The sequence below is a fragment of the Corythoichthys intestinalis genome, chromosome 19 (assembly GCF_030265065.1).
Source record: "Corythoichthys intestinalis isolate RoL2023-P3 chromosome 19, ASM3026506v1, whole genome shotgun sequence".
In the NCBI taxonomy this organism is placed as follows: Eukaryota; Metazoa; Chordata; class Actinopteri; order Syngnathiformes; family Syngnathidae; genus Corythoichthys; species Corythoichthys intestinalis.
The window spans coordinates 38,533,508-38,550,201 of NC_080413.1; the positions used below are offsets into that span (position 1 = coordinate 38,533,508).

At 38.6% G+C, this 16,694-nt stretch overlaps 1 protein-coding gene across 1 annotated transcript in view; it reads right to left on the reverse strand.

Moving 5' to 3' along the window:
• Nucleotides 1–6,439: 6,439 nt before the first annotated feature.
• serinc1 (serine incorporator 1) overlaps nt 6,440–16,694 on the reverse strand; it is a 29,617-nt gene continuing 19,362 nt past the window's right edge. Inside the window, exon 10 of the mRNA XM_057822827.1 lies at nt 6,440–7,455. Within this exon, the coding sequence (XP_057678810.1) occupies nt 7,317–7,455 (139 nt within the window). The 3' untranslated portion in view covers nt 6,440–7,316. The remainder of the gene's footprint in view (nt 7,456–16,694) is intronic.

Sequence of the window (16,694 nt, forward strand, 5' to 3'; positions counted from 1 at the left end):
CATTTTTTTTTTTTTTTTTTGCTATGTGGCAAAATGTATTTTGCCATGTGGCATTTTTTTTGCCATGTGGCAAAATGGATTTTGCCATTTGGCATTTTTTGCCACATGGCCCCAAAAATGCCTCAAACCAAAATCCATTTTGCCACATAGCAAAAAAAAATATTAAAAAATGCCGCATGGCAAAATCCATCTTGCCACATGCCAAAATGGATTTTGCCATGTGGCTTTTTTTTTTTTTGCTATGTAGCGTTTTTTTTTTTTTTTTTTTTTGCCATGTGGCAAAATTGATTTTGCCATGTGGTATTTTTTTGCCATGTTACAAAATGGATTTTGCCATATGACATTTTTTTGCCACATGGCCCCAAAAATGCCACAAACCAAAATCCACATGGCAAAATCCATTTTGGTATGTGGCAAAATGTATTTTGCCATGTGGCTTTTTTTGCCATGTGGCAAAATGGATTTTGCCATGTGGCATTTCTTTTTTTTGCCACATAGCCCCAAAAATGTATTTTGGGTGCCACAAACCAAAATACATTTTTTGGCCCAGATAGCCAAAAAAAAAAAGGCCACATGGCAAAAAAAAAAATACCACATGGCAAAATCCATTTTGCCACATGGCAAATACCACTTTTGGTTCTCGCTGTTTCTCAAGCTTTTTGCGCTTTATAAAAGGGAAACTTCCCTGACATTTGTTGAAGTTTATGTCGTTTGTTTGTTTTGTTTTGTTTTTGAAGTGGCTAGTTTTTAATGACTATAGTTTGTCATCAAATGTTAAACTATATTAAGCTGGCACAAACTGTAGCTAGTGTAAATGCGCACACACAACTGTGTAGTCCGATCCAATGGAAACTTGTCTCATCACACCAACAATATGCTTTTCTTAGCAAATAAGACTGTAAATATTTCTATTTATTCTCATTTGTTTTTGTTTTGTTTTTATTTTTTAGTTCTTTGTCTTTCCACAACATTTCTCATCATTCCGTCATGGTCAAGCATAACATTGAGTTCGCGTTGACTTGTTTTTCCATAAGATTCTTGACAACTGGAATTAAAGATCATTTAAGAAGGGATTTGTACTTACCCCAAAAACAAGCTGTAGGGTTCTTATGTGATTCAGATAAGAAAATCATTGCTGTTTTGTTAAAATGTCATTCTTCATGTTCGCAAATAAATACCAGGCTTTGTGTTTTTCATGTAGATTTGAGAGCCAATATAAGTGCTGAAGTTGCTGAACTTTAAATTTCATTTTGATTGTCACTCATGCTTTATTGATTTAACTGCATTTTCATGTGAATGCAATAATGCATCCAGATCTTAAGAACATATGTTTATATTGGAAAGGAGACATATTAAATCAAATACTGTTTAGACATAAAGTGGTATGAAATTTCTCACATTTCTGCATAAAATCACCATCAAATGTGATCGGATCTGAGCTTTGTGAAAATCACACAGATGAAAAAACTATCCGCTTTAATTAAAACTACCCAAACATTTCCAGTTTTTCGTATTTTAATTAGGATAGTATGCAAACAATGACAGAAGGTGTGTGTGTGGGGGGGGGGGGGGGATAAGCAAGTGAATCATCACATTTAATATTTTGTGGCCCCCCCTTTGGCAGCAATAATCTCAACCAGACGCTTCCTGTAGCTGCAGATCAGTCTGGAACATTGATCGGTGCTAATCCTGGCCCATTCTTTCTACAAAACTGCTGTAGTTCAGTCAGATTCCAGGGATGTCAGGCATGAATCGCTGTCTTTACGTCATGCCACAGCATCTCCATGGGGTTCAAGTCTGGACTTTGACTTGGCCACACCAGAACGTGTATTTTGTTCTTCTGAAACCATTCTAAGTTGATTTACTTCCGTGTTTTGGATCATTGTCTTGTTGCAGCAGCCAGCCTATTTTTAGCTTCAACTGTCTGGCCTCAGGTTCTCCTGCAAAAACCCCTGATAAACTTTTGAATTCATTCTTCATTAATGATTGCAAGTTGTCCAGGCCCTGAGGTAGCAAAACAGCCCCAAATCATGATGTTCCCTCCACCATGCTTCATGGTGGGGATGAGGTGTTCATGTTGGTGAGCTGTTCCATTTTTTTCTCCACACATGACGTTGTGTGTCAATCCCAAACAGTTCAATTTATTGGGATTGAGATATTGGACATGCCAGTGATTTCTGTAAGTCTCTAGCAGACACTCTAGGGTTCTTTTTTACCTCTCTGAGTATTCTGCGCTGAATTCTTGGCGTCATCTTTGGTGGACATAGAAGCCTTGGGAGAGAAGCAACAGATCCACACTCTTGCCATTTGTAGACAACTTCTCTGACTGTTGAACATCCAGACTTTTAGAGATGGTTTTGTATTCTTTCCCAGCTTTATACAAATCAGTCCTTGATCACAGATCTTCAGACAGCTCTTTTGACCGAGCCATGATGCACATCAGACAATGCTTATCATCAGTACAATTCTTACCAGGTGTGTGTTTTATAGTGGGCAGGGCAGCTTTAAACCACTCATCAGTGATTGGGCACACACCTGACTTAAATTGTTTGGTAAAAATTGGTTTCAATTGCTCTTTAAGTCTCTTCCGGCAGAGGGTTCACTTATTTTCCCCCCTTCTGTCATTGTTTGCATGCTATCCTCATTAGAATATGAAAACCTATAAATGTTTGGGTGGTTTTAGTTAAAAGCAGACACTGTTTTTACATCTGTGTGATTTTGACAAAGATCAGATCCCATTCGATGGTGCTTTTATGCAGAAATGTGAGAAATTCCAAAGGGTTCAAATACTTTTTCATTCCACTGTATCATATACTGTACTGTTCTAGAACTCGATGACGCTCGGTTAAAACAATACTGCACAACTATGAAGGTACTTCATTGTTCTGAAAAGGTTTTCTCAACATACACGGTTTGAAAAAGGTATTGTTCAAAACAAGTTCATTCATAATGATAGAATCTAAATACAGCGCTTGAATTGGATCTTATATTGTGAGGAGTCAAATATGTGTGATTTGGTGTCAATTGACCTCAGGAGTGTTGATGGACTTGAATACAAGGATTCACCAGTTGTCATGAAATATAATACTTGCTTTGACTCATTCAGAGTGCCTGCATTGACCTCTCCAGAGGTGGATAGAAATGTTACATTTACTGTGTTACATTGACTTGAGTAACTTCTTGAGAAAAATGTACCTCTGACAGCAGTTTTACCACACCATACTTTTGAGTTGAGTAGATTTGTGAAGAAAAAAAAGACTTGACTCTGCTACTTTGGACTACACTCCGTACATCAGTGTTGGGCAAACTTATCCACAAAGGGCTGTAGTGGGTGCGGATTTTTTTCGAAACCCGTTGTCAGGACAGCTTTTTACCAATCTGGTTTCTTACAAGTGCAATCAGTTGATTCCAGTCAGTTAATTTGCCAGATTGCATTTTGTTTCCGCTGAAACCTCATTGGTTCAACTGTCTGTCCTTAAACAAAGACCAGGACCCACTGCGACCCCCGAAGACCAGTTTGCCCACCCCTGCCTTAAAGGGAACCTCGGACTTAAAGACTTGAAAGCTATAATAAGACACAATTGTTCTCTTTTACTAAAATATCTGGCCTCGTCGTTTTTAGATTGAAACGTTACATGAAATAAAACACGTAAAAAGATCGGGGTTTTTTTGTATTGACGCAGAATTTTTTTTTTTTTTTTGCCAAAAAATGGGCACTTGGCCGAAAATCAACTGATTATTTGAATGTAAAGTTAGACTATTGTCTACTCGTATACAAAATCCAACATGGCGGTCATCACAAAACAAAGGGCTCTTTAAGTTGAAAATTCTTGTAAATAAATGCGTAAATTCCGGAATTTCTATAGATATGATCGTAAAGCAGTCTAGATTCTTAGTTAAAAGCTAAAAAAAAAAAAGGGCAGTTATCATTCATTTTGAGTAAATATTATAAGCTAAAGTTACGCTAATTTTTTCGCATTCAATTTTTTTCACGTTTCAAATAACGTTTAATATAATAATTACCTTGATTCCTTGATCAAATCACTCTTGTGATACTCCTGCCTGCTTGTATGCACTAAAATGTTCATCATGTTTCTACCTAAATCTGGCGTCAGATCACCGTCTGTTTTGAGTTTATCACAGTGAAAGCCGCCACGATGGTCTGCCTGTTCCGGCCCCCTACAGGAAGCCGTGGCACAATGTTTGTAGGAGCTGTCTCATCAACAGATTGTGAAGTTTATGAATACACTTATATTTTTTTGTTTATTTATTTATACCTTTTTTAAATTTTGTGAGTCAATATTCAACCTGTCTCCCAGTTTTTATTTGGCGTCAATAGTCCATAGAAAACCGGAGATATGATCGTTTTCATTTCATGGTAGGAAACGCTTTGTCCACTAGAGGACACTCATGTTCTTTGGACGGGTGATGTTTCATTTCTGTAGATTTTTCTAGTCGGGATTCAATATTTGTGTATTTGTTTGGGCACATGGTCATGTAATAGGTTATTGTACAGTACAATTGCCGTTCATATCAAGAGAAAATACCATTTAAAAAAAAAAAAAAATTAGACATTGTTCAAAGTTTTGTCATTACTTGCTTATTCTTTAAACAATACTTTTGTGACTTGTACTTGAGGACATTTTTTGGGCTCCTTTTACTTGATAAATATCATTTTGAAGTAGCGCTACTCTTACTTGAGTAAAATCTACCCACCTCTGGACTTTACAGTGGACCAGCTACCATAATTTTCGCACTATAAGGCACACCTAACTATAAGCCGTCACCCACCAAATTTGACAGAAAAACATTTGTTCATGGATAAACCGCACTGGACTATAAGCTGCAGCTGTCCTTCTTGTATTATGGGATATTGACACCAAAAGATATGACCCTGTAACACTTTGACAGCGGCATTATATGACTGTCATAAGACCAAATGAACCACCATGATTTATTCATTGCTTCAAAAAGCTTCATTTCTCCATCAATGGTCCCTTGGGGGAGTCGGTGAACCTCTGATGCCACCTGCTATCAAAACTGTTGTTGTCCAACATGCCTCCTAGCAAGCATTGCAGCGCCACTGATGTAAATAACAATCAAAAATCCTGTCCTGTGCTAATTATTTCTTCTGTGACTGTTCCAGTTGTCTCATAAATTGCTAGTTATGGTATTTGGTAACACTATTGGACAGTGGTGCCATTAGACTGTCATTAGACAATCACAATTATGACATGGGACTGTCATGAGCATCTTTAAATGCTTATAACAGTCGTCATCTAGTGTTATCTGGCAAATTATCTCATTTTTGAATGGACGTTAAAAAGATCCGAGCTAGACATACCGTATTGGCCCAAATATAAGACGGTGTTTTTTGCATTGAAATAAGACTGAAAAAGAGGGGGTCGTCTAATATTTGCGGTCTAGACATTATACCCATTCACGATGCTAGATGGCGCCAGATATCATTGAAGCGATGTTCTGTCATGACAGATCTCAGCTACTCTCCCCATCCACGACGCTACATGGCGCCAGATATCATTGAAGCGATGCTCTGTCATTATAGATCTCAGCTCCTGTCATTATTTTATTCCAATGTTTTTCCTTATTCAGATTTGTTTCAAGACTACAGTTACATTAGACTTCACTTTGATGGTTAATGCAGTTATTGCAATTTTGTTGTTTTATCACAATAGATTGGCTTCTGGTTTTTGAAATGTAAATAAACCACTCATTTACTAATGTGATTGCACTTTAGTTTACATATTTAAATGTTCAGATATTAAGATTTGAATGAGGCAAAATAACATGCCTTTTCTCTCAAATATATTGTTATAATCATTTGTTTCGGATGTACTGTAATTATTTTCTGTGTAAAAATTGTTCAAAAAGTCTTTTTTCAAACTTGAGTCTTGAAAAAGAGGGGGTTGTCTTATAATCAGGGCCGTCTTATATTCGGGCCAATACGGTAAATGGAGTTAGTGAACTAATTCATTTACTGCATCTCTGTGTATCAAATTGACTCTTTAAAGCCCTCTGAGACAACCTTGTTGTGATATACGGCTATACGAATAAAGTTGAATTGGTGACATAATTTGCCAGATGAAACTTAAATGACATCTGTCAAAAGAATTCAGTAATGCCCATTATAGTGTCATGTCATAATTATGACAATGTCATAATTATGACAATCTTATGAAGGAAAAAAGTAGCGGCTTATAGTCCGAATATTACGGTAGTAAGCTGTTGAGCTCTTTGTAGTGCTCATTGTCCCAAACATGGGATCCAAATGAAATAATGTCTCTTCAGATTTTTAAGCACTCAGATCCTGTTATTTCCTCTATAACCATCTGTTCCGTCACATGGTTCCATGTTGTTACAAAGCTTTGCATTCAAATTAAAGTCTGGTGAAATGAAAGCATCATTCAGGCCCAAGCTCTTCATTTTTCAACTTCTTGTTTTATTAAATCAGTTGCAATACACTTACAATTTCAAAACTCATTTTGGATAAAATCAGAGGCTATAGTCCAAACAGGGAGCGTGTGCAAAATGTGAGAACGATAGCAAACACCAAAATTTCTGTCAAAATGCTTGTTTCATACATAGTCAAACCACCGAGCCATTCAGAAACAGGAATGCATTGGAATCATTTCGACAGCCCTGGAGATGTGACGACAGGTTTGTAATGAAATACATATCTGGACTTAAGTATTGGGACACATATATTTAAAATTCCGGGTTATCTCTTAATATACTTTGACAGAAGAGGCTATTCAAGGCTATTTTTTTAGTGACATCCCTCAAATCAAATTCTTAAGCAGCTGTCACAACACTTTTACAGAAAAAGCATGCAATTGTTTAAATAAAACACGAGTGAGGTATTTACAATAGGAACCAGTAGATATTGTTGAAGCGCCACAGTGAGAAGCACATGGGACTACGCTGTAATTAGTGATGGAACACCGAAAGGTTAAAAAGGTAACATCGAAGCCAATATTAATGCTGCCACCTACTCTTTACGGGCTGTGCAAAAAAACAAAACACAGGAAGCTGACAACAGCAACATATTAGGGGTGGAACGGTTTAAAAACACGCTTTTTTTAACCAATGTGGCAGAGTAAATTAAAGAACCAGTGAAGTGTAGCTTAAAGTCGGGTTCAATTGCTGCATTTGCAGGCACACATTACAAATGTTTATTGATTGGATGTTAAAAGGAAAAATAAATTGTGTCACTTGTTGCCACTAGCATGACAAGAAACTAACAGCACTTTTTTTTAACCGTTCCACCCCTACTATGTAGTGTGAGCACTTATGATTCAGTCAAAGTCCCTGTTGACCAGGACCAGTGGAGCCACCAGCGTCCAAACATAGAGAGCGATACAAATCCAGCTGGAGGAGACCTTCACCCACACAGAGGGCCACTTGCTAGTCATGGCCTCATAATTGGAGTCGGGGCTGCAGGGGACACACAAAATAAAACCACATCAATGAAATAGGTCTGAATCTTTCCTAATATAACGATCCACAGGCCTAGCCAGTGGCGATGTCCCTATCCAGGTTTTTGCACTTCCGATACCGATAGTGTTTTGCACTTCCGATCCGATACCGACCTATCTGAGCATGTGTTAAAGTTCAAAGTTATTTAGCCTCCTTACTTAGTTGTCAGACTCATGTCGAAAAAGGTTTTAGTACCCTTGATAACAACTAGCCAGCTGAATTAGGTGAGTTTGAATAACACACAACGGTTGGTAACAAGAAACTGACCAGTTTATTCAGTGACAAACACAAAACATTATAAATAACAAACAGAAATGGCATAGTCAGTCAGTAAAACGTGCAAATAATATTGTAAACTGTCTTAAAAAAGCAAAACACACCAACAACCTCAGTGGACAATCCCACAAATCCCCCAAACTATTAGATGCTTTTAATGTTTAGTGCATTAGTTACAAAAATTGTATAAAAAGCCTCTCAGGTTTAAATAAACGACTATTTCAGTATCAAGTTAATATTTTAAAACAGTAAATAAATACTCAAGTCCCCATTCTGTATCAGCAGCTTTAAACTACATTCAATTCATTTAATTTTGCGAATCAACTGTTAAAATTGCTCCCGTTATTCCATAATTTCCCTTCTGTCTACTTTCGACATGTGAAAGTTTTAAAACTGTTTTTAAGATAGATTTAGGTCAAGATTTTGCCGATTTAGGAGTATTTTAGTTAAAAAGTTAATTAAGTTCGCTTGGAAGGTTCACAACAGCCTACTAGGGAAGTCTTCTGCTTTAAGATGGAGGCTGTTTACTAACACATCTGGTTTTCAGTACTTCAATGTTGCAAATGCAGTCGAGTCTGTCGTGTAGCATCTGGTTCTATATACATATGATATCTATTATCTCCAGTAAAACGACGTTTACGTAGTTTGTTGCGGCTGTCAGCAGAAGTCAGGTATTCTTGTGTTTTTTATCCAGCGGCATGAGTTGAGCTAAAGCCGTGAGTTGAGCATTGGCATTACCCGGGTCTAAGACATGTTTACTTTCGGGACGCAATGCGGTCAGTTTCTCATTCCGTCCTGAAGACCGCGCTGCATATTAGTTCCGCTTTACTTGACATATTTCAATAATCGGAATTTGGATGTTTGTGAATCGTTCTCGAATCTTCAGCGGCCGAATCGCGTGTTGGATGGTGCGTCTTTAATCACGTGAGATAATAGCTCCTCATCCAGAATGAATTCTTCGGTTATGACTCGTTATTCCCTGGGCTTTGGGACTGTCGAGTGCCAGTTTGTCACGCATAGTAAAAGTTTCTGCCGGTGTTAGTTGCGTAGGACCTTTCTTTTTGTCTTCGGTTTTCTTAACGTACTCCTCATATTGTTTGTGGTGGTATTTTGCTAAATGCTTGATTAGGTTGGTTGCATTAAAACTTCTTACAGCTTTTTTACCACTACGCTTGACTTTATTGTGGCATATGTTGCTCTCTGCCTCTTCGTCTTTGTCGTCCATTAAGGTGAAATAATCCCACACAGCTGACATTTTTACCGATAAAGTCTCTCGGTAAATTGGGAGACGGTAATGTAAATGTGGTGTGTTGAAGGTGTGCCGTAAAATGCGGACCGGATTTTAGGGAAACCGAAGCAAAAACTCGAATGGATTATGTAAATCGGTGCGCTGGAAAACCCGGACTGGACTAAAAAAAAAAAAACTGGATCGGAAGTCTGGATCGGAATTTTTCCCATGTTCCGATCCCATACCGATGCGCATTTTTTTACCCATATTGGCGTCCGATCCGATCCAAATATTGGACCGGAACATCTCTAGTCGCCAGACATACTAGTCCTTCTCAAAAAATTTGCATATTGTGATGAAGTTCATTATTTTTTGTAATGTACTGATAAACATTAGACTTTCATATATTTTAGATTCATCTAGGGCTGCAGGTATCGAATATTTTAGTAATCTAGTAATCGACTGAAAATTCTATCGATTAATCGAGTAATCGGATAAAACATTTTTAGGTGAAGAGCAATTATAAATATACATGAGAAAACAAGACATTTCATCTAATATTGAACCATTTTCAGTCAATCAATGTCTTTATTTTCGATGTACCATGTTGAAAACAGCCAACAATTGCATCTCATATTTAAGTAGAACAAAAAAAAAAAACTAAGACATTCACTGCTTTCACTCAAAAAACTTTTAGATCTTATATATTTCTTACCTAAAAATGCCATTACGCTTGATAACACACATCACTTAAAAGTTAGGATTTTTTCCCACGTGTTTCAATTGAATTTCTATTTGTGTCAAGCCATTTTTAAGTTCTAGTTAAGATTTAAGTTCGTCTAAACTCTAAGTCCTGATAGGATTTTGAGTTTTTGCAGTGTTCAAAATAAATGTATGATACAGGCTGTATTGGAGCACATTAGGGGCCAGTGCTACTTGGTGTCTTATGCAGCAATCACTACTGAGCTAAAATTGATAGTTAGCATTATTAAGTTTTTATCTTACACCCTCATCACTCCACAGCGCTATGTTATGTTAAAGCCTGTATGCAAGACACGTTAGCCACGCATCGACAGTGGTCATAATTAATAGAAACCTAGCCCTCCGCAGGGCTAACGTTACATGAGCGAGTGACAGTAACGTTAATCTTATTTATTAGCGCTTAGTGCTCTTTATTAGCGCTTAGCGCACTACTGCTTTAAGATGGCGGCTGTTTACTAACGCCTCTGACTCTGTCATTTCGCATCTAGTTCAACAACATACATGTGATATCTATGAGACGCATCAGATGGCAGATGCTACCTGCTACCGCCGTAGCATCATGCGGGCTAGTTTTTAGTGACGTCGGCGTCGTTTGTAGCAGCTGTCGGCTGCGGTAAGTTTTTTTTTTTGTTTTTTTTTTTTTTAATTGCTTCTTCCTCTACGCACGTGACATCAGCGCGTTGTCCCGCATTAAAAGTAGTCCGAGCAAAACGTGGTGCTTAGAGCGGTCAAAATTAAACGATTACTCAAGGTGAATAAAATTACTCGGATCAGTTTTTAAACTCGAGTTACTCGAGTTGCTCGAGTATTCTTTTCAGCTCTAGATTCATTACACACAAGTACTTCAAGCCTTTTATTGTTTTAATATTGATGATTTTGGCAAAAAAGTCAAGAAAAAACAAAAATCCCTATCTCAAAAAATTAGCATATCATGAAAAGGTGCTCTAAAGAAGCTACTAACCTAATCATCTGAATCAACGAATTAACTCAAAACCCCTGCGAAAGATTCCTGAGGCTTTTAAAAACTCCTAGGCTGGTTCATTACACAAAATCGCAATCACGGGCAAGACTGCCGACCTGACTGCTGTCCAGAAGGCCATCATTGATACCCTCACGCAAGAGGCTTGGACACAGAAAGACATTTCTGAGCGAATAGGCTGTTCCCAGTGTGCTGTATCAAGGCACCTCAGTGGGAAGTCTATGGGAAGGAAAAAGTGTGGCAGGAAACGCTGCACAACCAGAAGAAAAAAAGAGAAAGATTGTGGAGAGGGGCCAATTCCAGACCTTGGGGGACCTGCAGAAACCTGGAAATGGGCTACAGGTGCTGCATTCCCCAGTTCAAGCCACTTCTGAACCTGAAACAGCGGCAGAAGCACCTGACCTGGGCTACAGAGAAGCGGCACTGGACTGTTGGCTCAGTGGTCCAAGGTACTTTTTTCAGATGAAAGCAAATTTTGCATGTCATTCGGAAATCAAGGTACAAGAGTTTGGAGGAAGACTGGGGAGAAGGAAATGCCAAAATGCCTGAAGTCCAGTGTCAAGTACCCACAGTCAGTGATGGTCTGGGGTAGGCCTGAACGATATATCGTTTAAACATCGCCATCGCGATGTGCGCATGCGCAATAGTCCCATCGCAAGGACGTGCGATAGTTTTTTCATTTCATTTTTTTAAATCCACAAACGTTTGTTTTGAGGAAGGAGCGCGAAGGAGAGCGCACAGCCTCTCATTCCCTCCAACTCGCAGTCATCGGCTCCTCCCCCTCCCCTGCTACAGTGGAGTGGAGGGAGGAGGGGCCGAACAGCAGAGCGGAGGGAGGAGGGGCCGTTTTCAAAGTGAAAGCAAGCAACACGTTGAATAGGGAAGACTGTCTCCAAAAGGAGTTTTGGAAGTATTTTGGCTATCGACAAGAATATAAGGAACAAAAAACAGCCCTGTTGACAGTGCCTCGCCATGGTTGCCTCAACAAGAAGTAATCCGTCGAACATGTGGGACCATTTAAAACGCAGGTATCTATGCATTCCTGCTACGAGCTTCCCATCAGAGGCTTTTTAGTACAGGTGGGAACATTGTTACGTGCCAACGTTGTTGTCTCAAGCCTGCAATGGTGGATAAACTAGTAGTCTTGGCCAAAAACCTATGAGACCCAGTTGAGAATTGCTGAGCAAGGAAGGTGGACGATATGCAGACAAATACATAACACAGCTGCAGGAATGTCTTTTCTTCTTTTTATTCATGTGACAGCTATCAGGAAGGCAGGAAATTTGGGAGTTAAAATGGTTCTGTTATTCATCAGTTATTTGCTGTTATTCAGTTCAATTATTTACAAGTTCAATTGAGTTTCTGTTTCTTTTATATTTAAATTAATTGTAAATCGTATTTTTCAAATAACTATAGTACAGCTGCACATAAAGTTTTGATACTTAATATTTTTTAAATATTTTTACAACTTTGTTGCAGTTTTGCAGTTTTATATTGTTATATTTTGTGTAAACAACTCAGGGGACTAATGCACTTGCACTTTTATTTGACAGATTTAATATTTAAGTTCAAATATGTTGACAACTTTATTGTTTTACTGAGGTTTTTATTTATTGTTATAGTTTGTGAACAACTCTTATTTGTCATATTTAATATTTTTGTTCAACTATGTTTACAACTTTGTTGTTATTTTACAGAAGTTTTTATTTATTGTTATATTTTGTCAAAAACTTAGGGGACGAATGCACCTGCTCTTTTATTTGTCATTTAATGTATTTGCTGCTGTTGAAGTGTCAAATATTGTGTTCAATAAATTATCTATTTTGTGCAGACATTGCTTCCTGGATCCCTTCATAATAATACAGCAATCTTAATCATTCACAAATGAAACGGTATTATATGAATACACTGTGGTCACGGTGTGTCATGCAAAGTATTTCCAAACAGCTATTCAAGTCATCTAGTGAAAATTTCTTAAAAAAAAAAAAAAAAAATTATATATATATATATATATATACACATATTTTTATTATTTTTTTTTTTTTTGCTATCGCAATATAATATCGCAATATATTGCACACCTCAAAAAAATCGCAACAATAGTTTTTTCCAATATCGTTCAGGCCTAGTCTGGGGTGCTATTTCAGCTGCTGGTGTTGGTGTACTGTGTTTTATCAAGGGCAGGGTCAATGCAGCTAGCTATCAGGAGATTTTGGAGCACTTCATGCTTCCATCTGCTGAAAAGCTTTATGGAGATGAAGATTTTATTTTTCAGCACGACCTGGCACCTGCTCACAGTGCCAAAACCACTGGTAAATGGTTTATTGACCATGGCATTACTGTGCTCAATTGGCCAGCCAACTCTCCTGACCTGAACCCCATAGAGAATCAGTGGGATATTGTGAAGAGGAAGTTGAGAGACACCACACCCAACACTGTTGATGAGCTTAAGGCCGCTATCGAAGCATCCCAGGCCTCCATAACACCTCTGAAGTGCCACAGGCACCGACCAAGTATTGAGTGCATAGCTGATATAATTAATTGAAGGTTGACTTTTTTGTATTGGTCTAATGAAATATGCTAATTTTTAGGGATAGGGATTTTTGGTTTTTCTGGACTTTTTTTGCCAAAATCATCAATATTAAAACAATAAAAGGCTTGAACTACTTCAGTTGTGTGTAATGAATGTAAAATATATGAAAGTCTAATATTTATCAGTACATAACAGAAAATAATGAACTTTATCACAATATGCTAATTTTTTGAGAAGGACTAGTATTTTCCTGAGGCATGTGCCCCAGTATGAATTTCACCAGCTAAAAAAAATATATATATACTTTGGAGTCAAGTCTACATAGCATAATGTACAGAATGCCCCTATTTAATATGGTCATATAGACCATACGCCGCACTCTACATCAAATTGGCGTGCATGGCTGTCACCCGAGGAGGAAGCCTCTTCTGAAGTCTGGTAGAGGTGTGCTTCGGCACTGCCCTCACGATTCGATTCGGTTTGATTGGGCAATGCATCGTGATGCATTAAAGCCTGGGATGCATTAAAATTCTAAAGCAAGGCATATTTTTCGTGAATCATGAGGCAACACAAGCGGTCAGACATTAAACAACTTTTTATTGGCTCTTGTGTCACTCCTAATTGAAGTCAAGTGAAAATAGTATACTTTCAGATATAGGTATATTAAAAAAATAAAAAAAAAACTGATCACAGCATTTAATTAGTGCTTTGAATGAGACCAGGGCTTTCTCTTTTTTTTATTTACACACAGTAGCAGCCTTTCACACATTTCCAGTCTGGCTTCCGAGCTCATCATAGCACTGAAACTGCATTAGTTAAAGTAACTAATGACTTGTTACTTGCCGCTGACGTTGGATTAGTCTCGATCCTGGTTCTGTTGGACCTGAGTGCAGCCTTTGACACAATCGACCATAATATCTTATTGCAGAGATTAGAATGTGACATAGGCATTAGAGGAGCAGCCCTCTGCTGGTTTAAATCATATTTATCTAATAGGTACCAGTTTGTCAATGTAAACCAGCAATCATCATCGTACTCTAGAGTTAGTTATGGTGTGCCGCAAGGGTCGGTCCTCGGGCCCATCTTGTTTACGCTGTATATGCTTCCTCTAGGTAATATCACCAGAAAACAGCATTAACTTTCATTGTTACGCTGACGACACACAACTGTATTTATCAATTAAACCTGAGCAGGTCAGGCAAGTGGAAAAACTAAGCGCCTGCATCTGAGATATAAATACCTGGATGAGCACTAACTATCTTCTACTTAACCCTGAAAAGACCAAAGTCCTTATAATAGGCCCGAAAAGTGTGGGAGACTCTTTAGTTGCCCAGATAGTCACTCTGGACAAAGTAAGTGTAGCCTCCAGCACCACAGTTAAAAACCTAGGAGTTTTATATGACCCTGACTTATCATTTAAAGCACAAATTACTCAAACCTGTAGAACGGCTTTCTTTCACCTGCGCAACATCGCCAAAATTAGAAATATTTTATCTAAAAGCGATGCAGAAAAATTAATTCACGCGTTCGTTACATCGAGATTGGATTACTGTAACTCCCTACTTGCAGCTTGTCCTAAAAGTTCTCTAAAAGGTCTTCAGCTAGTCCAAAACGCAGCAGCAAGACTTTTAACAGGAACCAATAGAAGAGAGCACATCACCCCTGTGCTCCAGGCACTTCACTGGCTTCCAGTCGAGTTTAGAATTAAATTTAAAATACTCCTTCTTACATTTAAGACCATTAATGGGTTGGGGCCATCTTATCTGACCGATGCTCTGGTTCCATACCGCCCCAACAGAACACTCCGATCTCAGAATGTAGGTCTACTGGTAGTTCCCAGGGTTTATAAAAGTACTGTCGGAGCTAGAGCCTTTAGCCACCAAGCCCCTGTTTTATGGAATCAGCTTCCAGCTAGTATTAAAGAAGCCGAGACAGTCTGCACATTTAAGATTAGATTAAAAACGTTCCTATTCGACAAAGCTTATGGTTAGGCTAGTTGAAGTCGGAGTAGACTCACAGTTTAGTCTAAGCTGCACTAGAAGCTATAATGCCGGGGGAAGTACAGCCGCTGAGTTCTATCTCCTTTTCTTACTCTACCTACCACTTGTCTTACTTTATTTCTATTTTCCAATGTTAATATCTAGTTGTCTAGTCTCTTCATCACTAGTCACCCGGTGTCCCCTTTCCCCCCTCCCCTCTGGGGAGCGGCTATTTTTCAGCTGTAGCCTCCTGACTGTCCAGACCCCTGGCTAGATAGACATCCTCGCTGCTACCCCCGTCTCATCTGGCTAGATGGACCTCTTCTTGCTCCTTTACTCCACTGCATTTTTACGGACTGTAACTTCGCTTGCTAATTCCCATTAGCAGTTCTGGGGTTCCTGTCTATCCGTCCTGGGAGTGGATCTCTCCTGACTGTGGTACTCCCAGAGGTTTCTCATTTTTCTCCCAATTGACTCTGGAGTTTTTGGAGTTTTTCCTTGCTGGCATGGAGGGTCTTAAGGATAGGGGATACCCAGGACTTGAACTGTATCTATTCATCTTTGTTGCTTCATTTCTAATTGTGTATCATATTGCCTCTGTAAAGCCCTTTGAGACATCTGTTGTGATTGAGGGCTATACAAATAAAATTGAATTGAATTGAAGTGCAACATCTGAACTCCTGTGCAAAATCAGTAATAACAGTCACTGTATTTTAGTCACGACGACCCATCAATAAAAATATTCAAGTAAATATAAAAGAAAACGACAAAGAAAATATTGTAGTGCAGCAGCATCTTTATCACAAAATGTCAATCATTTACGTGCGGGTCGGGTCGGATTTCTCTCTCGCTATCTTTTTAAAAATAAATATATATTTGTAAACTAAAACGATGTATGGATGTTAAACTAAGGAATAGTTGTTATAAAATAAATAAATTGAAAAAAACAGAGACAAGGCGCTTGGGTAATCCCAAACATGAGCCGCAGTTGAGCCAGTGCATAGGTAGCGCACATGAACACCGTGGCCCCACCCTCCTTTTAATCTTCCCTTCGCGCTCGAGTGCTCTCCGCGAGTCTGCAACTCTGCATCCTGGTATTTCCTTTTCGAATTTCGATATAGAGCACCAAGAGGCCAAAAGCAAACTAAAGACGGGGAGCTTGAAAAGGCAAGAATCCACGAGTGGTGTGTGGAAAGGATTTAAATTGATAGTGGAAGATGCATACAGAAAATTGTGTCGGCCTTGCCGAATGCAACAAATGTGGCGCGCGCTTTGCTCTCGTACGACAGCAGAAAGACTGGCACCTTCACGCTGAGCAGGCATTTTAAAAACTGTAGTGGCCTAAAAGATGATATTAGTCACACATCGTTATTATCATTTGTTTCGAAGGCTGCACCTCTTCGTGCTAAGCAGGATATTGTGGAGTTCGTGCATGGTGCT